Source organism: Hippoglossus stenolepis, chromosome 14 (assembly GCF_022539355.2).
Source record: "Hippoglossus stenolepis isolate QCI-W04-F060 chromosome 14, HSTE1.2, whole genome shotgun sequence".
NCBI classification, from domain to species: domain Eukaryota; kingdom Metazoa; phylum Chordata; class Actinopteri; order Pleuronectiformes; family Pleuronectidae; genus Hippoglossus; species Hippoglossus stenolepis.
In genome coordinates, this window is record NC_061496.1 from 16,393,801 (window position 1) to 16,416,902 (window position 23,102).

Genomic DNA, 23,102 nt, shown 5'->3' on the forward strand with positions numbered 1-23,102 from the left:
CCAGTATTACCCCTGTAAGGGGGACCTATATCTGTTTACACAGTCAACTTCCCCATCTTGAAATTCATTACATTTTAAAGTGAGTATCTGTTTTTAGTTTAGGTTTAGGTTTAGGTTTAGATTTAGGATTAGGATTAGATTATGGTTATGGTTATGGTTAAGGTTAAGGTTACGGTTAAGGTTAAGGTTAAGGTTAAGGTTAAGGTTAAGGTTACAGTTAGGGTTAGGAAATAAATGTGAGTGTGTGTGTGTGTGTGTGTGTGTGTGTGTGTGTGTGTGTGTGTGTGTGTGTGTGTGTGTGTGTGTGTGTGTGTGTTTCCGGAGTGTTATGGGTGGCAGAGTGATAACAGGAAGTTCTGGTAAAAGTGATATTACAAAATCATTGACTCACTCCCTGGAGGACAATTAATACATGAGTGACTGGACACAGACCAAATGGTAAGACCTGTGAATTCTCTCATACATTTACACAATTCAATTGTGAAAACAATTTAATATCTTTTTATTTCAGATGTCTCAAGAATCAGTTGATATTCGACAAAGTCTGCATCACAGGGTGCTGATAGCTGCATTGATTGTCTTTACCCAAGGTAGGTTTGCATAATCTGGCAGGCTCCAAACTCTTTGCTCAACCAGTTCACTTTAGTTTATTCATCCATATCTTAGACCTGAGCAGCGGAGGAGGAGCACAGGCATGGACCTACAACTACAGCATCACTCCAAACCGGAGGTGGCTGCAGGCCAGCCAGTGGTGTCAGGAGCACTTCACAGACATGGTGACCATCCAGAGCCAGGAGGAGATGGACTTCATCAACAAACTGCTGCCGTATAACGCAAAATATTACTGGATAGGCGTCCACAGAGTGGATGGAGTGTGGATAAGGGTGGGGACCAATGAGACTGTCCCAGAAGACGCCCAGAACTGGGCACCAGAGGAGCCGGATAGCATAGTGGGTCAGGACTGTGTGGAGATTTATTTTAAGAGGGATAAAGACATAGGTATGTGGAACAATGAGAAGTGCAGAACCAAGAAGGGAACTGTCTGCTACTCAGGTAAACCACTTAAAATCGTGTTTGACATCAACACATGTACTGACTCTTATCATAGCATGTAAGATTTCTGTCTGTTTGTTTGTAGCCTCTTGTACACAGGATTCCTGCAGTGCACATGCAGAGTGTGTGGAGACTATAGGGAACTATACCTGCCAGTGCCATCTTGGTTTCCATGGCCCACGCTGTGAAGAGGGTCAGCAAACAGTCGTAATATTAAAACCAGTCGCGGTCAATAATTGCTATTTCAGATGTTAGACACAAGGAAAATAATTTTCACGGCCTCTTGTAGTTGAACAGTGTCCAGCTCTGAACCACACCAACAGCAGTGGAGGTCGAATGAACTGCAGCGACCCCATCGCATCTTATAGCTACAACTCCACCTGTGAGGTCAGGTGTGACGAAGGCTATGAGCTCAGTGGAGACGGCCACATACGCTGTGACCACACCGGCCAGTGGACAGCCAGTGTCCCAGCATGCACAGGTAAAATTATTGGGTTTTTTTTACCTTGAATTGATAAATATGACCAAAAGAAGGATTAAACGTACAAGATGTGTCTCAATTCAGGGGCTGCATCCTTCAGAGGCTGCCTTTAAAGACTGTTTGCATCACAGCAGCACAACTAGACTGTATCATTTCAAAGGCTCCTTCAAATGTGGCTGACAGATGCATCCTTCCATCCAACGGGTGGATCCTTCCTGGCCCAGCCTATCCCAGGATTCATTGCGCTTCAGTGATGAACTGTTTTTCAAACAGATAATGGCGCCAGCAAGCGACAAGACGTCTGATGCTTGAGTATCAGAGTTCAACTCAACTGAACAACTGTAAACATGTTTAAAAAATCAAGGGGTATTATCTCGTCATTACTATGTGACAAGAGTAGGGCAGGACAAGCTGGTGATGTTCACGGAAATCTTATGCAGACCAGACCGTCTCGTTTCAGTTTGACCAACAAAGACCACCTCTTTCAGAGGAAGCAGTATGGGGCCCTTGAAATGAGACACAGCTCTAGTTTGGTGACTTTTAGGCAGCGTGGGATCATGAGAGTTGCGGATGAAAAGCAGATATGATGCAATTAAAAGGGAACAAAATGAAACGTCCATTTACCCTGAACAAGTCTACAAAATACAGATCATGAGTCTAGTCGTCTTTAGCCATTTTTATGAAAAATTATACCTTTAAACATATTTTTTATTTATTTCATAATTAAATGTGCTCGATACTTGTAAAATACCTTTCATGTGATTTTCTGTATTGCTTGGCCCCTGTTAATAGATTGAATGCAACCTTTTACTTAAACTTAACTTGCCTCAGTGTGGAGTCACATCCTGTCTCTGCAGCGCGGAGCAGGGGCAGGTCACACCTGTCAGCACTTTACTTCACACTCCTTTATATCTGCATCGTCCAAACAATACAGTGATTTACTGTCGCTGTTTTCCCTGACCATAAATCATGTCCGCGTGATTATTCATGCCACCACCTCATGCTCATGCTATGTGTATAAAAGAAGAGTTATGGGATGTTGATTTGCATTGAGTGGGCTTTGTGTTGTGTCTGTATCCCACCATAGTAAAAAAGTGCGCCCCCATTTTCTCTCCTGTCATGGGCAACGTGACATGCATGGGCACTCTGGAGTCTTTCTCCTTCGGCTCGTGGTGTGACTTCACCTGCCAGGAAGGCTACTACCTCAGCGAAAACAGCACACTCACCTGTCTGGCGTCAGGACAGTGGAGTAAACCTACACCTACATGTGCAGGTGCGACGACAGGATTTATGTGTGATTTCTATGTTTACGGAGCTTTCATTGGTTCCCTGAAAGCAACACAAGCTTTCTGAAAATTGACAAAGTTGTCCACTGATGAGTAACAATGTTATTTCTTCTTCAGTGGTGCAGTGCAACCGCCTAGAGGCTCCACCTCATGCCTCTATGCAATGTCAGGGCCCTTTGGGAGTGTACAGCTATGACTCAATATGCACTGTGCAATGTGAAGAAGGATTTGAACTGATCAGCACAAACAAGACAAAATGTTCCTCACAGGGCCACTGGAGTCACGCCCTTCCTCTCTGCCAGGGTATGAGCACACATTACTAAGTGATGAAGTACATATTAAGTATGATGAGGTTAATATAACAGGTCTTTTCTTTTATGTTGCTCCTTCAGCTAAGAGGTGCATTCCCCAAAATAAGCCCTCTCACGGCTCCCTTTCCTGTTCCGACCCAAATGGTTCCGACCGTTTTGGTTCTCGATGCACGTCGACCTGTGACGAGGGATTTCTCCTGAATGGGACGTCCAGCACTGAGTGCACCTCTCTGGGCACATGGAACGCAGACATCCCACGTTGCCTAGGTGAAGAAAATGCTTAATGTTTGCATCCTGATCTGTAGCTCGGCTGGAATGATTTATTGCACTCAGGCTCCACATTATAAAACTAACATATGTTATTGGACTGTCCCTCTCTCTGTTCCCCTCCAGCTAGAAGATGTCCCACTTTGAACTCTCCAACCAATGGCTCTTTATCCTGCTCTCGTCCCCATGGAGAATTCAGGTTTGGGTCTCGGTGCACATCAGCCTGTGAGGAGGGTTTTCTCCTGAATGGGACGGCTGACACAGAGTGCACCTCTCTGGGCACATGGAACGCAGACACCCCACTTTGCACAGGTAGAAAAACATAAATCCCTCTATTATTTGATTAGAAATCAACAGAGGAGCTGTTAATTGAATGGTTCGGTAGAATGACTGTGTGTCTTCACTGTTTGTCCCCAGCAAAGAGATGTCCCGCTCTGAACCCTCCCTCTCATGGCTCTTTATCCTGCTCTCGTCCCCATGGAGAATTCAGGTTTGGGTCTCGGTGCACATCAGCCTGTGAGGAGGGTTTTCTCCTGAATGGGACGGCTGACACAGAGTGCACCTCTCTGGGCACATGGACCGCAGACATCCCACGTTGCCAGGGTGAAGAAAATGTTGAATTTTGCATCTTGATCTGTAGCTCGGCTGGAATTTAATGGTTTATTGATTTATTGCACTCAGGCTCCACATTACAAAACTAAAATATGTTATTTGACTGTCCCTCTCTCTGTTCCCCTCCAGCTAGAAGATGTCCCACTTTGAACTCTCCAACCAATGGCTCCTTATTTTGCTCTCGTCCCCATGGAGAGTTTAGCTTTGGGTCTCGGTGCACGTCGTCCTGTGAGGAGGGTTTTGTCCTGAATGGGACGTCCAGTGCTGAGTGCACCTCTGTGGGCACATGGAACGCAGACATCCCACGTTGCCAGGGTGAAGAAAATGTTGAATTTTGCATCTTGATCGGTAGCTCAGTTGGAATTTAATGGTTTATTGATTTATTGCACTCTCTTTTCCCCTCCAGCTAGAAGATGTCCCACTCTAAACTCTCCAACCAATGGCTCCTTATCCTGCTCTCGTCCCCATGGAGAATTCAGGTTTGGGTCTCGGTGCACATCAGCCTGTGAGGAGGGTTTTCTCCTGAATGGGACGGCTGACACAGAGTGCACCTCTCTGGGCACATGGAACGCAGACACCCCACTTTGCACAGGTAGAAAAACATAAATCCCTCTATTATTTGATGAGAAATCAACAGAGGAGCTGTTAATTGAATGGTTCGGTAGAATGACTGTGTGTCTTCACTGTTTGTCCCCCAGCAAAGAGATGTCCCGCTCTGAACCCTCCCTCTCATGGCTCTTTATCCTGCTCTCGTCCCCATGGAGAATTCAGGTTTGGGTCTCGGTGCACATCAGCCTGTGAGGAGGGTTTTCTCCTGAATGGGACGGCTGACACAGAGTGCACCTCTCTGGGCACATGGAACGCAGACATCCCACGTTGCCAGGGTGAAGAAAATGTTGAATTTTGCATCTTGATCTGTAGCTCAGTTGGAATTTAATGGTTTATTGATTTATTGCACTCAGGCTCCACATTACAAAACTAAAATATGTTATTTGACTGTCCCTCTCTCTGTTCCCCTCCAGCTAGAAGATGTCCCACTTTGAACTCTCCAACCAATGGCTCCTTATCCTGCTCTCGTCCCCATGGAGAGTTCAGCTTTGGGTCTCGGTGCACGTCGGCCTGTGAGGAGGGTTTTGTCCTGAATGGGACGTCCAGTGCTGAGTGCACCTCTGTGGGCACATGGAACGCAGACATCCCACGTTGCCAGGGTGAAGAAAATGTTGAATTTTGCATCTTGATCGGTAGCTCAGTTGGAATTTAATGGTTTATTGATTTATTGCACTCTCTTTTCCCCTCCAGCTAGAAGATGTCCCACTTTGAACTCTCCAACCAATGGCTCCTTTTATCCTGCTCTCGTCCCCATGGAGAATTCAGGTTTGGGTCTCGGTGCACATCAGCCTGTGAGGAGGGTTTTCTCCTGAATGGGACGGCTGACACAGAGTGCACCTCTCTGGGCACATGGAACGCAGACACCCCACTTTGCACAGGTAGAAAAACATAAATCCCTCTATTATTTGATTAGAAATCAACAGAGGAGCTGTTAATTGAATGGTTCGGTAGAATGACTGTGTGTCTTCACTGTTTGTCCCCCAGCAAAGAGATGTCCCGCTCTGAACCCTCCCTCTCATGGCTCTTTATCCTGCTCTAAACCTCATGGAGAGTTCAGTTTTGGTTCTCGGTGCACGTCGTCCTGTGATGAGGGTTTTCTCCTGAATGGGACGTCCAGCTCTGAGTGCACCTCTCTGGGCACATGGAGCACAGACCTCCCACATTGCTTGGGTAAAAAATGTCAAAATCTGTATTTTCTTAGACAATGACTACACGTCATTTGCAAAGTAGAGCATTTAAATATCCGTCCCTCTCTGTCCACGTCGTCCTGTGAGGAGGTTTTTGCCCTAAATGTGACGGCTGACACTGAGCGCACCTCTCTGGGCACGTGGAGCAGAGGAATAGCCCACTGTCAGGGTAATAAATCAAAATATGGGTGTTGCACTTGGCAGATATTCCCTCCTGTTGTACACACCTGTCTTTTAGAATGGGATCAAATGCAATATTTGTATCATAAGCAACAGAGATATGATATTAACTTCCCATACGTGGAACCAGTGCTCTATAGGAAATATTCCATTTTCCACTTTGTTTCACACAATGAGGTTTGTTTACACAGAGGCTGGCGCTCACACTTTGTTATTTACAGCACGTCCATGCCCCCTATTGGCCGAAGCTCCACAACATGGGAGGATGAACTGCAGCCATCCATACTCCACTTTCAGCTACGACTCCCACTGTGACTTTGGATGTACTGAGGGTTTCTGGCTGAGAGGAACACCCACTGTGACGTGCAGTAGCTCAGGCCACTGGAGTCGGGATCTACCCACCTGCGAGCGTGAGTGCCCACAAATGTACCAGTTTTGTTCTGGTGATCATGAAGCTGTTGGCGTAACAATTTCTGCCCTGTCCAGTTGTACAGTGTGAGGCCATCCGTGCCCTGTCTCTACCCCTGTCTGTGAACTGCTCCCACCCTCTGGGGAACTTCAGCTTTGGCTCCCAGTGTCTTTTCACCTGTAAAGACAGATTCTCCCTGAATGGCACTGAGGTGCTGCTCTGCTCGTCCACTGGGTTTTGGAGTGACGGTCTGCCAAACTGCACAGGTAAATAAAAAATGAAAACTGATTCTTTATTAACTTTTACAATAAACTGTAGTATTTTTCGAAGATGATCAGTTTTTGCTTTATCACTTAATCAATCAAACAAACTTTATTCCCATATTAACAAATAACTGTTTGTCTCATAGGGCTTAACAAGGGGTAATATCCTCTGCCCTTAACCCTCAGTATAGGTAACAAAAAGCTACGGAAAAAAACAATAAACAGAGGTAACAGATGTAGAACCCTTAGAGAGTTGCATGTGAGGGATCCCTCTCCCAGGATGGGCAGAAGTGTAATAGATAACAAAATATATAATAAATAGCCTATTTACAACATTCATTAGAAAAGAAAGGAGAGGTGTATCAATGTTTAAAGTATTTATGCAAAAGATGAAGGGAGCAGTAATGACAATTCTAATTGTACAGTTATTATATAGTATATGTGTATGTAGGCATATTGTGTAGTTGTAATTATTATCCATCATCAGCTCCAGATCCACAATCTCGATCAGTTATTTACAAATTTTAGGGGTTGATAAACACAAATGAAATCACGTCATTAATCAAACTTTTTAAAAACATGATAAAAAAAATGATGATAAAAAATAATGACAAGATATGTGCAAAATATGCAGACAGAAAAGTTAAAGACACACATTGACTGGGATTTGTATGTCTGTAGAAGATCTGCCGGTGGGGGCGGCCATGTTGATGTTTACGGGCGTCGCTGCGACCTCTTTGCTCGTGCCACTCGCCCTGATCGGACTGGCTATGTTGATTCTGACACGATTCAAGAGAAGAGGTGAGACCTGTATTGTGAGGATGATGTGCAGTTACACAAATGCACACACAGCACATTGTGGCACACCAATCGTGTCCCTCATATTGTCGTCTGACCTTTTTCAGGAAACACAGCCAGGTCTGATGCGCCATTGTGGGAAGAAAGAGAGAATCCAGCATTTGAGTTTTGATTTTTTTTGTATTGATGCTTTTGTATTGATATGGATGTCGATTTGCTGACTCTCATACATATACATATTATTTTCTGCATGTCAATTTCATATTGTCTAAATGAATTTTAACTATATTTCCGTAGAGGCTTTGAAATAAGCCCAACAGGTTTTCTGCTCCCGCTGCTCTGTGTATTATTATTTGTAATTTTGCATTATTTTTAAATAAAAAAATAAAAAATATTCTGCAACTTCTTGCATGCTGTTTAACATTAACTATAACGTCTACCCAGAGATGCTTCAAAATTTAAATAAAAAAGAAATTACAACATATTTTGCATTAAAAGCTTTGACCTCATTCTTAGAAAGCTTAAAATCATACATAGTCAATATTGCTTTGTTCCCTGCTTGTCCCTTAAACTGTATTGTTACTTGATTTGTCAATAAATTTTAAGCATCACTCATTTTCTTTATTCATTCATTCTTGCTCAACCACACAAATTAAGCATCTGATCGGTGTTGACATACTTCAAGCAGTGTCCTGTGTGATGGGGAGACCCCGTCCTCTCGGTGCCCTCCCCAGCAGCTCTGGTTACCCACATTTGACCTCCTCCATATCGGAGCTAATGCTGCCGGGTCAGACAGAAGAGGCGGCCGAGAACCTCTGAGATCGCCAAACCTGCCGCAAAGTGTCAATTTAGCACATTTATTGGCCCGAAAGCTCCTGTCACTGAGTGGTGAGGAGGTGATCTATTATCAGTCTCAGCTCTATGTGTCACACTGGGCGCAGATCCAACATTCACGGGCAAATTGCTAACCCCGCACTAACTGTACGATATTTGTCTCAAACTAAGAATCACATGGCATCATATGTAAGGGATGATATAGTCAAATTGTCTTCGGGAAGTATGAAAATCAATGGCTGTGCATCTTCCCTTTGTATCTGTGCCAATACTGCACCAGTAATATGCCCCCACACCTTAAATATGTGCGGCAAATGGCCGCTCTTCAGCAAAGCATGTGCATCTGTCTCGGCGCTGCAACAGCATGACGCCAATTATAGCGGTTAAAAGACAGAGGGTTTGTGGTCTATGTCTGGCATGAAGGGTGCAATAAATAACCGAACTGTTGACAGGAAACTGTTTGGCTACCGTCAGAATAATAATGAGGTTATTGCTACCCGCTGCGACCGTATGATCACAGTTTGATTATTTCTCTCATCCCACCCACTGCTGCTGGCAGCCATACGTACAGTGTTGTGCCAACGCTGCACATACTCGTGCACAAGAAGGGAAAAGGCCCTGCAGGGGATCACGTTGGCTTCCTTCCTTGGTGTTTAATCTGGCTTTACTCCCTTCACCCACCTCTAAAGGTACAAGCGAATGCATTATGATACATAAGTCCGTATAAGAGTGTTGTTCCTCCCTAACACATGAGCATGCACACGTCCATATGGCAGCAGGCACTTAGAGCAGATACAGACTCAGATACAAAGGCAGACTCACACACAGTATACTCGGCTGCACCTCTGTAGCTCGGGTTGGCAGTAGCATACCACGGTGACAGACAGTTAGATTGTTCCTGACCATTGACTTGCGCTCTCTGCTCTTCAAGGTCTGATTTCATAGTGGGGAATATGAGATGGGTCCAGGAGAGGGTTCACAGCCGGGGCAAGGAGGCACTCCATACAGTGGGGCTTCATATCTCTGTGTCACCCTGGGCATTCTCCCCTGACACAGCTTTCAGCCCCTCCGTTGTCCAGAACCCCCCCGCCCCCCGCCCTGGGTTTTCTCAACCTCTCTCCCCCAGGATTCGGTGCATTCCAGCTGGGCTCTGTGCCTGGGTGGTCCCCCTCGACTGGAAGGAAGGAAAAGGCAGAAAAATGCAGCGAGGGCCTTTGACCGCGAGGAGCACAATGTGAGCGTTGATGACGGCGGCGTGGATGTGATGCTTACCTGCCACTGACCCATGCCGCTGTCACAGCCCTGTTACAATCTGATGATCCAGCCAGCAGCCAGGAGAAGATGCCTCGCTGACCCGTCACCTAGATCGGACTGATAAGCACTGAGGATGGACTGACCCAGCTCTGACCCCCTCCCCACATTAACAGATCGGCCTGTGTCACACACCTCACACTGAAGCCTCTGTATCATAACATCATTTATTGACCGGTTCATTCAAGATGAACAGCACACACGCACTGTGAGAATAAATACAAATACACACCCAAACAGTTATTTACATTAAGTGATGCAGTTATTATCTCATGTTCTAACATTCAGACATAGTTAGAGAGGTTCCGACAGTATCATGCAGGGGACTGTGTTGTGGGATCGCAAAGCATAAGGAGTAGTTACTGTATGTTTCTAAGGACATGCACACGGTAAATCCACCAACTAACAGCCTGGGAACCACTGATTTTCTTAGGATCTGCTCATTATGTGACTTCTTGCCTGGACTCCTGAATTAGAAATTTCCTGTTTCATGATTTTCTACCTGTGTCTGCTGGTTGCTGACCTTGTGTAATTATCAAATTTGCCTTCACCTTTGTATTGATGCTGCTTTCCAGAAAACTCAGTAGTTGATATTTTCCCATTTGAAATTTCTGACCTTCAAGCATGTCAGGCAAATGACGGCAAACATGGCTGACTATGAATGCTTTTTTTTTTTTGTGGGTGATTATACGGTACGAGTGAACTGTCAGAAGTGCAGCTTCCTTGCATATGTAATCAAAGCAGATACTATTAACCATTACCAGCTGCCTAATAACACCGGTGTAATATTTTGACCTCAATCTAAATGAAGATGATGAATATAATTCATGTTGCCTTTTAATTGATGGTTTGATTGATGTACCCTCCACGGGTGCCACGGTTGTTGAGTGATGTCTGACAGGAAGCTTCTTTCTTGCAGTGGTATTTGATTTAACTTTTTCTAGAACCTGGCCTTCTGAGTCGCTGCATTACACTCCTCCGTCAGTTCGTCCGTGCATGGTCATAGTTTTTCTGTGTTCCTATTTTTGGATTGGGCAACCTTCTTTTGGATTCTTGTTCCTGTTTTGGATTCCTTGCCCATCTGCTTGTACACCAGTTCCAATTATTTATTGAAGTACCTTTATTGCACCTACCTGTGTGTGTGTGTGTGTGTGTGTGTGTGTGTGTGTGTGTGTGTGTGTGTGTGTGTGTGTGTGTGTGTGTGTGTGTGCGCGCGTGTGTGTGTGCGTGCGTGTGTGTGTGTGTGTGTGTGTGTGTGTATCCTGAAATGATTGAACTGCGACAGATTGACACTCCATTGAATGCTATCACAGTGTAGCCACATTCCTTGGGTGATATTTTTACACCAACTTCCACAGCCACCTTGTGCATTGTCCGGAGAAATGGATGACGAGACCAGATTACTGAGGCCAGTCTTCCCTCTCAGGAGGTGAAGTACGAGTCCTGCATGGAGTAGAGACAGTCAATAGGAGTAAGAAGAGAGGAGCCGCCCAGGGAGAGGCAGTCCCTGTCAGCCATATGACAAAGAGGCTCTCTGTCCATTTCACCGTACAGGCCCTTGAAGCCTAAAAAAAAAAAAAGACGACATCATTGCTCAGTCAGTAACTCGTTTATAACCAGATCATAAATTAGCTTTAAAGTCTTCTCTGGATGTGGAGGGAGTAGTTCAAAAAAATAACCCCGGTGATGCCAGCGAACTGGAGATGTGGGATTTAAAAGAAGTGGACAATTAGGAGGCAGCAGATGGTGGGTGGGGTCTCTAATCAGAGCATGAGTGCATCGTGGGCAATTTAGGATGTGGTGATTTTGGAGACTGAAGTTGTGTTTTCATTGGTTTGTCTGATAATGAGCAGCATTACACACAAACTACTAAGCGGATTACCATGACACTTGGTGAAGGGGTGTGGTTTAGGGTCAGGGAAGAACCCAAAACAGTTTTTATGTGGCTGCAGATCAGGGGACGGATCCAGGAATTTATTTTTAATTTTCTTCATCATTGTGGGATGAGGGTTTTTTAAAAAAACATTTCCCCAGTTTTCCCAGGGAATAATTCATGGATCTTAATAAAACAATCAGAAAGATTAAGGCTACTGATATCTATGTGTGCAATTTGGTGCAGCTTGATAGAATATGATGGGAACGTTGGGCCTTTGTATGCACTCTACTGAAGGCATTCACTTTTAAGACAAGAGTGATAACTGACTCAGACTCAATAAATGTAGAATCTTTGTAAAGTTTTGTTTTTTGTGGTGTTGTTGTATCAAAGTATATTACATTTGATTTTATTATATTTTTACATTCCTAGTGTATGGTTACCCTTAAAATGAATTTTGAACAACTGGAAAATATTTTGAAGTTGAAGTTTCTGCAAACAGGAATATCTGCAAATTCCAATTTGTGAAAAGAAAACATTACATTTTAGAAATGTTTGCTGTTTGAGCAGTTTGAGCAATATTATATTTAAAATATATATCTGGACAAATTTTTCCTAAATATCAACCATAATTTACATTACACCTGAAAAAGTTATTCTGCAGCATGAGGAAAAAAGCAGTACCACAGGAAACATTGCTACAATGCTGAAGTTAACTGGGATCCATATATACAAAAATAAATGTCCTATTATAATAAATAGAATATTGTGTATTTTGTGTTTTAAAATAACAATTTCATGAATTACCTTCAGGTTTCATGTTTCCAATATCAATGCTATGGAATCATGTCTCTTGCCTCACTAATCACAGAGACTCAACCCTGTGAGCATCCACCTCACTAACTCCACATCATGGTGGTGCGGCGCTGAGCTCTTTACCGTAGGGGTGCATGTGATCCCCGGGCATCTGAGGTGGGGTCAGGCCCTGTCTGAAGGGGTCCATGTCATAGTCCTGCTGCTCCAGTGTGGTGAACCCCATCTGCTGCTGCTGCTGCTGTTTCTGCTGCTGCTGACTGTGGGAATAAGAGGAGCCCAGGCGCTCCAGCTCAGAGGGCAAACCACCACAGGGGGGCGCTGTGGGACACAGCAGACACATATCTCAACATGCAACATGTTTTTGACATTTGCTGAGCTTTTGTGCCAGTGTGATGGAAATGTCATGATGTTGTCACTGATTATTAGGTCTGTGGATGAACTTTTGTGACATTCATATGCACACATGTCTCTTTCAGACACATTTTAAAGCTGGTACATCAACATCTCCTGCCTTTATAATCGGCTATTTCTTATGACCCAAAAGGAAGGGGTACATCTGATGTAATTTCCTCTTAACACACACTGATCATGACTAACTCATGGGTATTAAAGCAGTTTTCTGCAGTATAATACCTGTATGGTGTGACGGGTGCTCGTGCTGTTCCTGAGTCTGCTGCTGCTCCTGTTGCTGCTGCTGTCTCCTCGCCAATTTCTTCATCTAGAAACATGCATCACCAGACATTACAGTGAGGCTGCACACACAGGTAAAATCAGCCTCTTAGTGCAAAGTCCCTCTGCCACCCAGCCATACGAGCGTGTTCACGCACTTGCAAAGTATTAACATCAAGGTAAAGGACATCTTTCAGTGGAGGAGTCAAACCACACATGAGCCCACTTTGTGAGGAAATATGAGGTTTAATCTACAGCCATCTCACAGTGAGATGTCATCGGTTTCCTGTATGTAGAGATAACCAGGCTGATTTCCACCCTGGCATACAAATACAGTGCAGAAAGAGTCCTTTTATTAGTGTGTGTGTGTGTGTGTGTGTGTGTGTGTGTGTGTGTGTGTGTGTGTGTGTGTGTGTGTGTGTGTGTGTGTGTGTGTGTGTGTGTGTGTGTGTGTGTGTGTGTGTGTATTAATACATTGTGTATTACCTTGGCTCTTTGGTTCTGGAACCAGACCTGCACAACCCGGACGCTCAGGCCAGTCTCTGCTGCCAAGGTCTCCCTTACCTTGGATTAAGATTCAGGGGGAAGGACAAAGAAAGAAAAGGTGAATGAAAAAATATGAAAACAGAAAGAAAGAGGAGGACATTTGAAGGTTAAAAAATCAGTATCACTTCAACAGTCCACCTCAAACAAGGAGGAAGGGAAAACTATTTGATTGTTTAACCTTTAAAATATATCTCTACAATCTCTACTTTACTTAGTCGGATTTATGAGAATTTTGGCAATGTATATATACATATGTAGTATATATACTATTACAGTATAGTACCGATAGCATTTGATATATATATATAGAAAGAAAATGTGCCACACGTGAATAACTTCTCTATTTATGCTCAGAGGAAATGTTTTTTCAGTTCTTGCAGAAAAGCCAAATAACAGATTCCATTGTTTTGCTGTCCACGTTGTGAAGTTGATCTACTGCTGTTACTTGCAAATAAAATGAGTGCACCTCATCATTTAAAAATTTTTACTTATGTTATTTCTGTTAATTATTTTTTAAAAGACACATCCTGTTAACTTTCAAAAAAAGGTTCCATACTTATTAAATAAAATGTCAAATTTATACCTTTGCCAAGGCCCAGTAGTCCCCTTACATTCAATCAAGCTGCACCAAATTTTACACTCTCACAGATATCAGTTCCCTTAATGTGTCAGATTTTTTTTAATGAAGATCCATTAAACCTTTTTAAGAGGTTATTTTCTGACCCACACCAGATCCTTCCACCAACGTCCATGGATCAGGTGTTGTTGTCTACTCTTGTTCACGAACAAAAGTGAAAAATCTCTGATGCAAAAAAAACACACACTACCTTTCTGCAGGGCTTGGACGAGACCTCAAAGGAGGCTTTAAAGGTTCGTCTTTGTTGGGTGGTCAAAATAGTGCGAGGTCTTTTTGGACGTTTACTTTCCAGGTCTTCTGATCTGATTCGTCTGCCGGTAACTTTCTCCTCCTCCTCCTCCTCCTCCTCCTCCTCCTCATCTTCTTCATCATCATCACTTTTACCTGTAGTGGGCACACATGATCGAGAAGATGTTTATTCACAGATACACACACAAAACTGTTCTCAATCTGAGATGATTCATTCCTTAATTGCACTCTTTCCTTTGATTTGCACCACCTCTGCTTTAGTTTGTGGTTTCCTACATTTCCCAGAATACCCTTCAATAATCTAGAATCAACAACTCATTGCATTCTTAATAAGTAGATGGAAAACACCATTAGTTATACATATCAAGAGTAAAGGAGTTCTGTCACTTAAAATGTTTTTTGTCTGGCTGAGTTACAGGAACAACTCACGTTAAAAAATCATTAATGGGTATTTCTAGATTCTATATGCTTCATTTATATAATTTTTATGTTACTTTTAATGGGTTATTTATCCAACAGTCATATAACAACAACACTAACCCTTTGCCTACTCAGTATTGCGTATACTGAATCTGTGAACCAGTGATTTGTACATGAACAAACAAACATACACACTGTACACATACAGAGCGTGTACCTGTGTCAGAGGAGGTGGGACTGGCCAGACACTGGTGGTAGTCCTCTCTGGCACACAGTAGCTGTCCCTCCCTGAGGACACAGCGGTCTCCGGTCTGCAGGCGGCAGGAACAAGCGCTGCAGGTGAAGCAGCGCAGGTGGAACACAGCGGCCCCTGCACGCATCACCAGCTCTGTAGGAGACACGGCCTCGGAGCAGCCCCCACAACGCACCGCAAACAGACTGGAGAGGAAGAGGAGGGTGTGGGAGTAGCAAGGGGGGGAAATAGAGAGGAACTGTGAGAGTTCAGTCAATAACAGAGGGTAATGCTTTTGTTTAGATGTGGTAAAGCTGAGACACTTGAGGAGCACCTCAGTAAGAAGAGGCTCCATGAGACAAACAAAATGCTTGGTTGACTTGAGGAATGTTGCTGAGTCGAAGTGTCACTCAAAACAACTGCCAGTCTGACTTCTCCCCTCTCCTCCTCCTCCTCAGGCCCAGGCCACTCAGACACATACCCTAAGCATGGCGGGTGTGCATCTTAGCACCTGGCAACCGGCACTGGTGGGCTTATAGCCCCAGAGACTGTTGCCGTGGCTCCGGCTGCCATGTCCGAGGCTGCGCTCCTGGGGAGGCAGGAGAAAGGCTCTCGGCAGGCCATGGCTCCAGGCAGAGGGGGGGAACCAGGTCTCCCGGTGGGAGAGGCTGAGCCGCCGGGCCCAAGAATTATCTGCAGAATTATCCCTAAGTCTGCTTAACCAGGGCAGGACAAAGACAGAGCCAGCCCCTGAGCAGCAGGACCATTGTCCGCTGGCTGGCACCTCGGCATTTTGCGTCTGTCATGCAGGATGATGCGTCATCATTCTGGATTTGGCATTTGTCTCCAGCCCTGACTGGGTCACCAGAGCAGTCAGCACAGACGCATGAGAAAGTGACAGCTTTTTTTTTTTTAGCTTTCACATAAGAATAGGGAGCTTGGAGCTGGTTAGTGCTTAAAGCTTAAAAAGTCAGATTGGCCCATTAGGAATCATAGGATAATGGCCACTGTTTGTTCCACTTCAGATATGATCAAACACAACCATAATGAAAAACATCCTGCAGTTACACTATTTATTTTTACAGAAACTTTAACCAGTTATTTCATTGTTGTCTTTGTCTATTGTCTTGGCCTGTTACTCACATCTCAGAGGGATAATTCTAAGAAAAAAGTTGCTGTTAAAAATGTTACAAAGTAAATTCAAAGAATAATTATAGTATAAAGTATAAATATATACAGAAAAAGCAAAAGGGGTTTGCTGAGGTTTCTTAAATGTAAATACAAAACAATATTTACAAGAAAACCAACACAAGAATAAACAGACTAAACATAAAGCAAACACCCAGGTTGAGACGTCCCTGTCAGAAGCCGTGGAGGAACAACATCCTAAAGCCAAACATTTCTGGGACCTCTTACTGTTGCTGTGGGGTCGCTAAGGAAACGGTAAAGCCCCCATTCCCAGAAGCTCAGGAGGGTCAGTCGGGCTGCTTGACCCATCCGAGTCTTCTGCCCCACGGCCTCAATGGTATGCACTTTAATATGGCCAACATACCGTCTGTGGTATGTGCATTCCTGCGGCAACAGACGATGCAATGAAGTATGTTCAAAGGAAGAAAACACTCTATGATACAGCAAAGTGCCACACCTGCTTTAATGTCTAAATATGATGCTGATGCTGGATGTCAGCGATGAAGAACATATGGGCCTTAATGTTGTGAGATTGTTCATGTTTCGAGAATTGCTTTTCCATTATACGCCTCGTCCAGTTTATCTCATTATCCCCACTACTCTAAAGCGTTGTTAATGCAAAGGTAGAATTCCTCCGATGCTTATGGAGCAGCTCAAGGTGTTTAATATTTCAGAGTTTCCGCTGACGTGATTGACCCGGGGGCCCCGCCAGGAGAGCGGGAACACTCAGTCACGCTGGATTTAGACATGGCAATTAGTGACAAGATCATTACGGCACAATAAGTCAGCAGAATCCTGGACTCCTCCGCACTGACACAGCACGGGGAAGTCGACTCAGAGTAGATGTGCAGCATGTTAAGTGTTCAGCGACACACACACACACACACACACACACACACACACACACACACACACACACACACACACACACACACACACACACACACACACACACACACACACACACACACACACACTGTCATGTTTTAATGACTTCAGAGGACATTGCATTGACTTACATTGATTCCCTGGAGACTTAATGTAACCTTAAACATAGCTGTTAATTGCCTAACCCAAACCCAAACCTAAACCCAAACCTAAACCCAAACCTAAACCCAAACCTAAACTGAAAACATGTCTTCACTTTAAAATGATTTGCATTATAAAGACTTGCTCTTTGTTAGACGGGTCCCCATAACGGGACTGTGTAAACAGATTCAGGTCCCCGCAACATGAGTAATACCTGGAGCACACAAACAAACACACACACACACATTGTTTTTTGGGCAGCAATCCTTAGTAGGACTTTGCATTGACTTCCATTCATCGTGGACAGCCCAACAAAAAACATCTCTCTAATCTTAATTTTAGCACAATTCCCATCTGAGCTCTAACTTTAACCAGGACCTTACAAATGATGTTTTGCTTCATTAGGACCAGGCTTTGGTCCCCATGAGGTGTACTGTTCCTGACAAGATCAATGTTAATAATGGAAAAAGTCCCAAAGAAGTAACAAAAACGAGTACATCCACACACACACACACACACACACACACACACACACACACACACACACACACACACACACACACACACACACACACACACACACACACACACACACACACACACACACACACACACACACACACACACACACACCTACTCCCTCATTGTTCCTGTCTTGACTTCAGTGCTGACCTTTCGTAGTCGGGCAAACATACACTGCTGGTCTGCCGGACAAGCAGGGAGACAGATCCTGTTTCTGGATCAGGTTAACCTGGATCCTTTGCTGAACCCGCATACACCCCAACAGAGGCTGTGTATCAGATACAGATCTGCGGGTCAAGTGCACCGTCAGTCACAGCTCTGATCTGAACCTGTCCACTGAACCATGGAGCCGAATCTAAACCTACTGAAAATCGAACCAACCCTAAACATCACATTGTCAGACAGGAATTTGCATAACGCGTCATTAGATTACAGGCTGAGTGTATAATGTCCTGTGGGCTGCTACAGGTCAGGCTGACAAACCATTTAAATGTACAATCCAGTCACGTCAGGGGAGAAACACTGACGGACTGTAATCACTACATCATGACAGAATCAAAATGCCATTATTATAAATAAGGAATAATGAAAAAAGTAATAATAATGGATAGATTTAGCAATTTACTAATAATGGAAAATAGAAAATCAAATCATCCAAACATTAAAAGATATAAACGAGTTACCACATTTAGAAAAGTTATTTTCTGAGATGCCAGTGATAAAGCACTTCAAACCAAACCCATGAATATCACCAGTGCGGTTTAATGAGATTCTGAAAGCTTCATCCTGCTCATGACATAAACAGTATCAGTTGGACTGTGGGTTAATCCGAGTTGTGTTGACCATGTATATAATTGATGAAGAGTGAATTATTAATCTAATTAAGATTTTAAAAAACATTCTGATGTTATCAAGGAAATAATTTACTCAGTTCCTCCAAATTACATTTTCCATATTGTTATATTTTAAAGTTTTCTTGATTCAGTAATTGATACACAGCATCTAAAATTACAGTCCAATGAACAGGACTACCCTGCACTTACAACCTGTTTCCATTAATACCCCTGTACCGAATGACAACATTATTGAAGCTTATAGTGGTTTTGTTCAACAGGCACCATATTTGCGGAGTTGCTAATAAATGATCCGATATCTAATGAACATGGATCCATTGAAGACTATGTGTCGAAAAAGACTAAACCATACAAACAAAAACAGTTTCAGAGAGCAAAGTCCCATTTGTTATTACATCACACACTTTTTCTTTAATTTTAATTTCTTTTAATTATTTTTGTTGTCAACGAAATGTGAATTTTCATTTTCTTTTCTTTTTTTGGGTGGTGATGTTGTTTATTTGATATTGTTAATCATACTTGATACAATCTAAATGTTCTGAATAAGATCATTTTTAATATAAACCCTCAGCATGCTTATTTGGCAGCAATGTACACATTAATCGTAAGATTCAATAATAATGTTGTTACTGTTTGTTACTAGTTATATAGTTGATTCAAGCAAACAGAAGAATTTGCAGTGAAGCAAATCGTGTAAGTTTTTGTCTTTGGCTTCGATCGACTTGATGATGTGACTGACGCTGATTTACCACATGAGCAAAGAGGAAAAACAAAGCAGGACTCAGAAGATACAGTGTGGTTGTCCCAGTACGGAACAATCATTCCCACTGTCACAGTTTAAAACCACTCATCATGGACAGAGGAGGTGCTCTCATGCTGTCCAGGGGGGGCCACAGCCCCTGACAGGGAGGTGGGAGAACTCGGAGGTGGAAGCTCTGGCACCAGGCCTCCTGCTAATTGGTCAGTTCAGATATCTCATGGTTGGCCGGGCATCGTCCCGTCGCTCGACACAGGGGCTGCTGCGAGCGGAGCTTTCCAGATGCCACGGAACATAGCGCCAGGGCTCATGGAGCGCACTGTCCCGCAAAAAAGAAGTTTGCACTATCCTCACCGTCCCTCTTGTAGGGATGCACCAGACCTTCTGACATATGGTTATACTCTCCTAATTACCTCTCCGTCCTGCTCTGGCCAAGTCCTATTATCTCCACTGATCACACTATAAACACTTGGAATCATCTGGTAATTCATGAATGCTTCATAAATTTCCCTTTAAACACTGTTAAAATGTTGATATAAGGGCATGTTTGAACTGTTCCGCAGACAAATGCTGCACTTGAGAAGGCCCATGCGCTCCTAACACCACAGCACTGTGACTTTAAGGGACTAAGAACACGATGGCGGGGCGTATGTTGCACCAGTGAGTGTTCTGCGTAACGTTTCTCATTGCATCCCTGAAGCTTTGGCACAACCACCATCGCTAAATTGTTCCCGAAATAATGGGAGCTGCCGCCGTTCGGCTTGTACAGTTTTGGTCTTGGCTCTTGTTTAGGTGAGAGCATGTTTTTGGAGGAAGAAGAATGGGGGGATTAGGTGATGTGAGGGAGTCGGGCGACGGGTGATGCTGGGAGTTTTTGGTGGGGGTGGGGTGGGGGGGCTGCTTCGTCTACGAGACCATATGTTGTCCCCAGCTTGCAGTTGCCACGCCAGCGGGCCTCGAAATTTTAACACATTTTGACAACGTGTCAGTTGAGCTCTACCCCTGGTCGTGTGCTGTATGTGTATGTGTGTTGTGTGTGTGTGTGTGTGTGTGTGGAGGTGTGACCATGTTGTTTTGTGTGTGTGTGTGTGTGTGTGTGTGTGTGTGAATACAGTATGCAATAGTGGTCTCACATTCCAGCTCCCTCGCCATCCCTTCCTCCTACAGTCACCTTGTTCTGAGCGCTCTGTGCCAAGTTCCCTGGACGTCAACTTACACCTTATACACTCACAGACTGATACACAACTACAACACACACACACTATATAATGCATTTATTTTGCCATGATCGACAAAATCTACCGATTTGTACAGAAGAACACCAAGCAGGAATACATAGGCTTACATTAAGTTGAAGAGATTACTTGTTTCCCAACTCTCTCTCTCTCTCTCTCTTGCTGACACACACACACGGACACACACAGAAACACACACATTCTTAGTCAAGGTCAGACGTGGACAAGGGTTCTGTTGAGAAAATTGCCTCAATATCAGACGATCACTTTCTGTCAAGGGGCCAACATTTTTTTTAAAACATAACAATGAAAACCAAAATTTAAAAAATCTTAAAAATTAACTTGTATAATTAGACATTTCAACTATGTTCTGGACTATAGGCCAACAACATCAAGGTCTTTTCTACAGGAGAAAGCATAATTGCGCCACTTGCAGTTTGCAACCCATGAGCAAACCCTTACTTCGACATATACACATGGACTACACGACAAAAATATATATTAAAAAAAGGAATGCAGTTGATTTCAAAATATTTAGCATGTTGTATACCTAACCCTATATTTTAATTGAAATATATTTAACAAAACAATTATGATAAATAAATGAATATATACTGCACTTTACTCTGACATCTTCAGGTTATTAAATAATTTATTTAAAAAGATTTTTAACTTAATTCAATGAAAAGAACATTTAAATATTTTAACCTAAATTGAATTGCATTAAATTGAACATTTGAGGGGGGAAATCACATTCGGTGTAAAACCAGTTAAGAGCGATCTGGAAAATCTCTTTTCATCCTGACTCATTACACCATCATACAAACTTTAAAAAAGTAATATGTGTCTATATCTTATGTATTCTTACATTCTGGAGCGTTTTTTTGTTTGTTTTCATTTAGTCCTGCACGTTTAATCTTAGTTTGAATTTACAACTTAGATTAGACACATAACAGAAATGATGTTTATGTTGAAATGATATGAAGTTTCTGCTCTGCATGCTCTGCCATGGGTTGTTTTAGGGATTCAGGCCAGTGACCAGGTCTCCAAACATACCCCCACCATCCCAAATTGTACTTTGTTAATTTTGGGGTTATTTGTCATTTGTTGTCTCCATATACGTCTAAAAATTAATTTTTAGCTAAACCTTTCAACAGCCCAACTACTGACCAATCAGGGGGAATAAAGTTATATGTGTGTGTTTGAGTGTTTCAGTATTTCAGCTGTAACATCAGGAACCAGACACGCAGCAGTGGAGGAGTTGTACTCACTCAGCATAGTCCCGCTTGCAGTAAAGTTTGCGGTCCCGCAGAAAGCAGGAGTTGTTGAGCGCGTCCCCGCACGCCGAGCACCGCACGCAGCCCTCGTGCCAGAGGCCGTCGGTGACTCTGAGCAGGAACCTGTCTGTGATGATGCGGTGACATCCCGCACACACCGCCTTCTGATCCATACCTGCACTGACGGGACCTCCTGCCATTAACACACTTTTTTACAACCAGCAAATAGAAATGAAATATGGAGGAAGCCTCATCCAAAGGCGAATTTTCATCTTTAAAATATTTTTGAAAACCACAGTTCATTTAAATAGATCATTTTAAAATCATCAGACTAAGATTATTCACTTAGACTTATTACGTTTTGTTCGTAAGTGTTTTGACAGTATTTTAAACTGACCAAAGCTTAGGTTAGGAAAAGAAATGCTGAAAATGAAATATCTCAGTGAAATGTATCAGTTTAAAAAAAAGTATATTTAAATCTAGGTTCTCCTATAAAGCTGATTGATACAATTATATAATCAAATCCTAGTGACTTAAATAGCGATGGTAAATCCACCACCACATGCCAACAGAAGAAATTAGGATTCTGATCAAAGTTAACTAAAAGACAATTTAATATTTTCAAAATAAAAGCACGAAGCTCTTACCTGTAAACTGTGATCCTGAAGTGAAGGTAGAGAAGTGTTTTAGGTTTTTAACTCGCACTTCTTCTCATCCGAGCATCTCCTGAATGCTCTCAGAGTCCTGCTGCAACTTTCTGCTCCGACTCGCAGAGAAGAGCAATCATCAAAGTTTCTCCTTTGATGATTGGTTCACTTCGACCTCGCTGAGTCCACAATTATCGACTGTTTAGATTATCTATCAATTATCCTATTAGGAGTGAACGGGAAGGAGGGATGGAGAGTGAGAGAGAGACTTCCTCCATGTGCAGGTGCAGGTTACCTCTCTCTCTCTCTCCGTCCCACTGTCTCTCTCTCGCTCACTCTCTCTCCTCCCATCCGCACTGAATGGTAGAGTTACAGAGACGCACATGGAAGGAGTTTTCTCTCTCTCTCTTTCTCTCTCTCTCTCCATTAGAAACTAATGATAATGTTCAGGAAGTGAAGTGCAGGTTAAAAGGTCAAACTTTCATACTTTTAAGGTCACTTTATGGGATGCATATTTCTCAAATAGATAGATGGATAGATAGATAGATAG

The 23,102-nt window shown here is 43.2% G+C and overlaps 2 protein-coding genes across 2 annotated transcripts; one reads left to right on the forward strand and one right to left on the reverse strand.

Annotated features, from left to right (window-relative positions):
• Nucleotides 1–303: 303 nt before the first annotated feature.
• On the forward strand, nt 304–8,071 carry LOC124854640 (P-selectin-like). The gene is given in 21 exon segments (XM_047342765.1): nt 304–438; nt 512–590; nt 667–1,053; nt 1,139–1,246; nt 1,343–1,534; nt 2,622–2,807; nt 2,938–3,123; nt 3,213–3,398; nt 3,525–3,710; nt 3,816–4,001; nt 4,140–4,325; nt 4,417–4,602; nt 4,709–4,894; nt 5,033–5,218; nt 5,310–5,350; nt 5,353–5,497; nt 5,604–5,789; nt 6,208–6,396; nt 6,473–6,661; nt 7,340–7,459; nt 7,564–8,071. Coding segments are annotated over 21 exon segments (3,378 nt in total). The 5' UTR covers nt 304–435; the 3' UTR covers nt 7,629–8,071.
• A 2,784-nt stretch (nt 8,072–10,855) lies between these two features.
• Nucleotides 10,856–22,078, reverse strand: lmx1a (LIM homeobox transcription factor 1, alpha). The gene is made up of 7 exons (XM_047343143.1): nt 21,900–22,078; nt 15,029–15,249; nt 14,333–14,526; nt 13,446–13,523; nt 12,924–13,008; nt 12,414–12,608; nt 10,856–11,166 (listed from the first exon to the last, which is right to left on the reverse strand). The coding sequence occupies exons 1-7, from the start codon at nt 22,076–22,078 to the stop codon at nt 11,024–11,026; spliced, it is 1,095 nt and encodes a 364-aa protein (XP_047199099.1). The 3' UTR covers nt 10,856–11,023.
• Between the last annotated feature and the right edge of the window lie 1,024 nt (nt 22,079–23,102).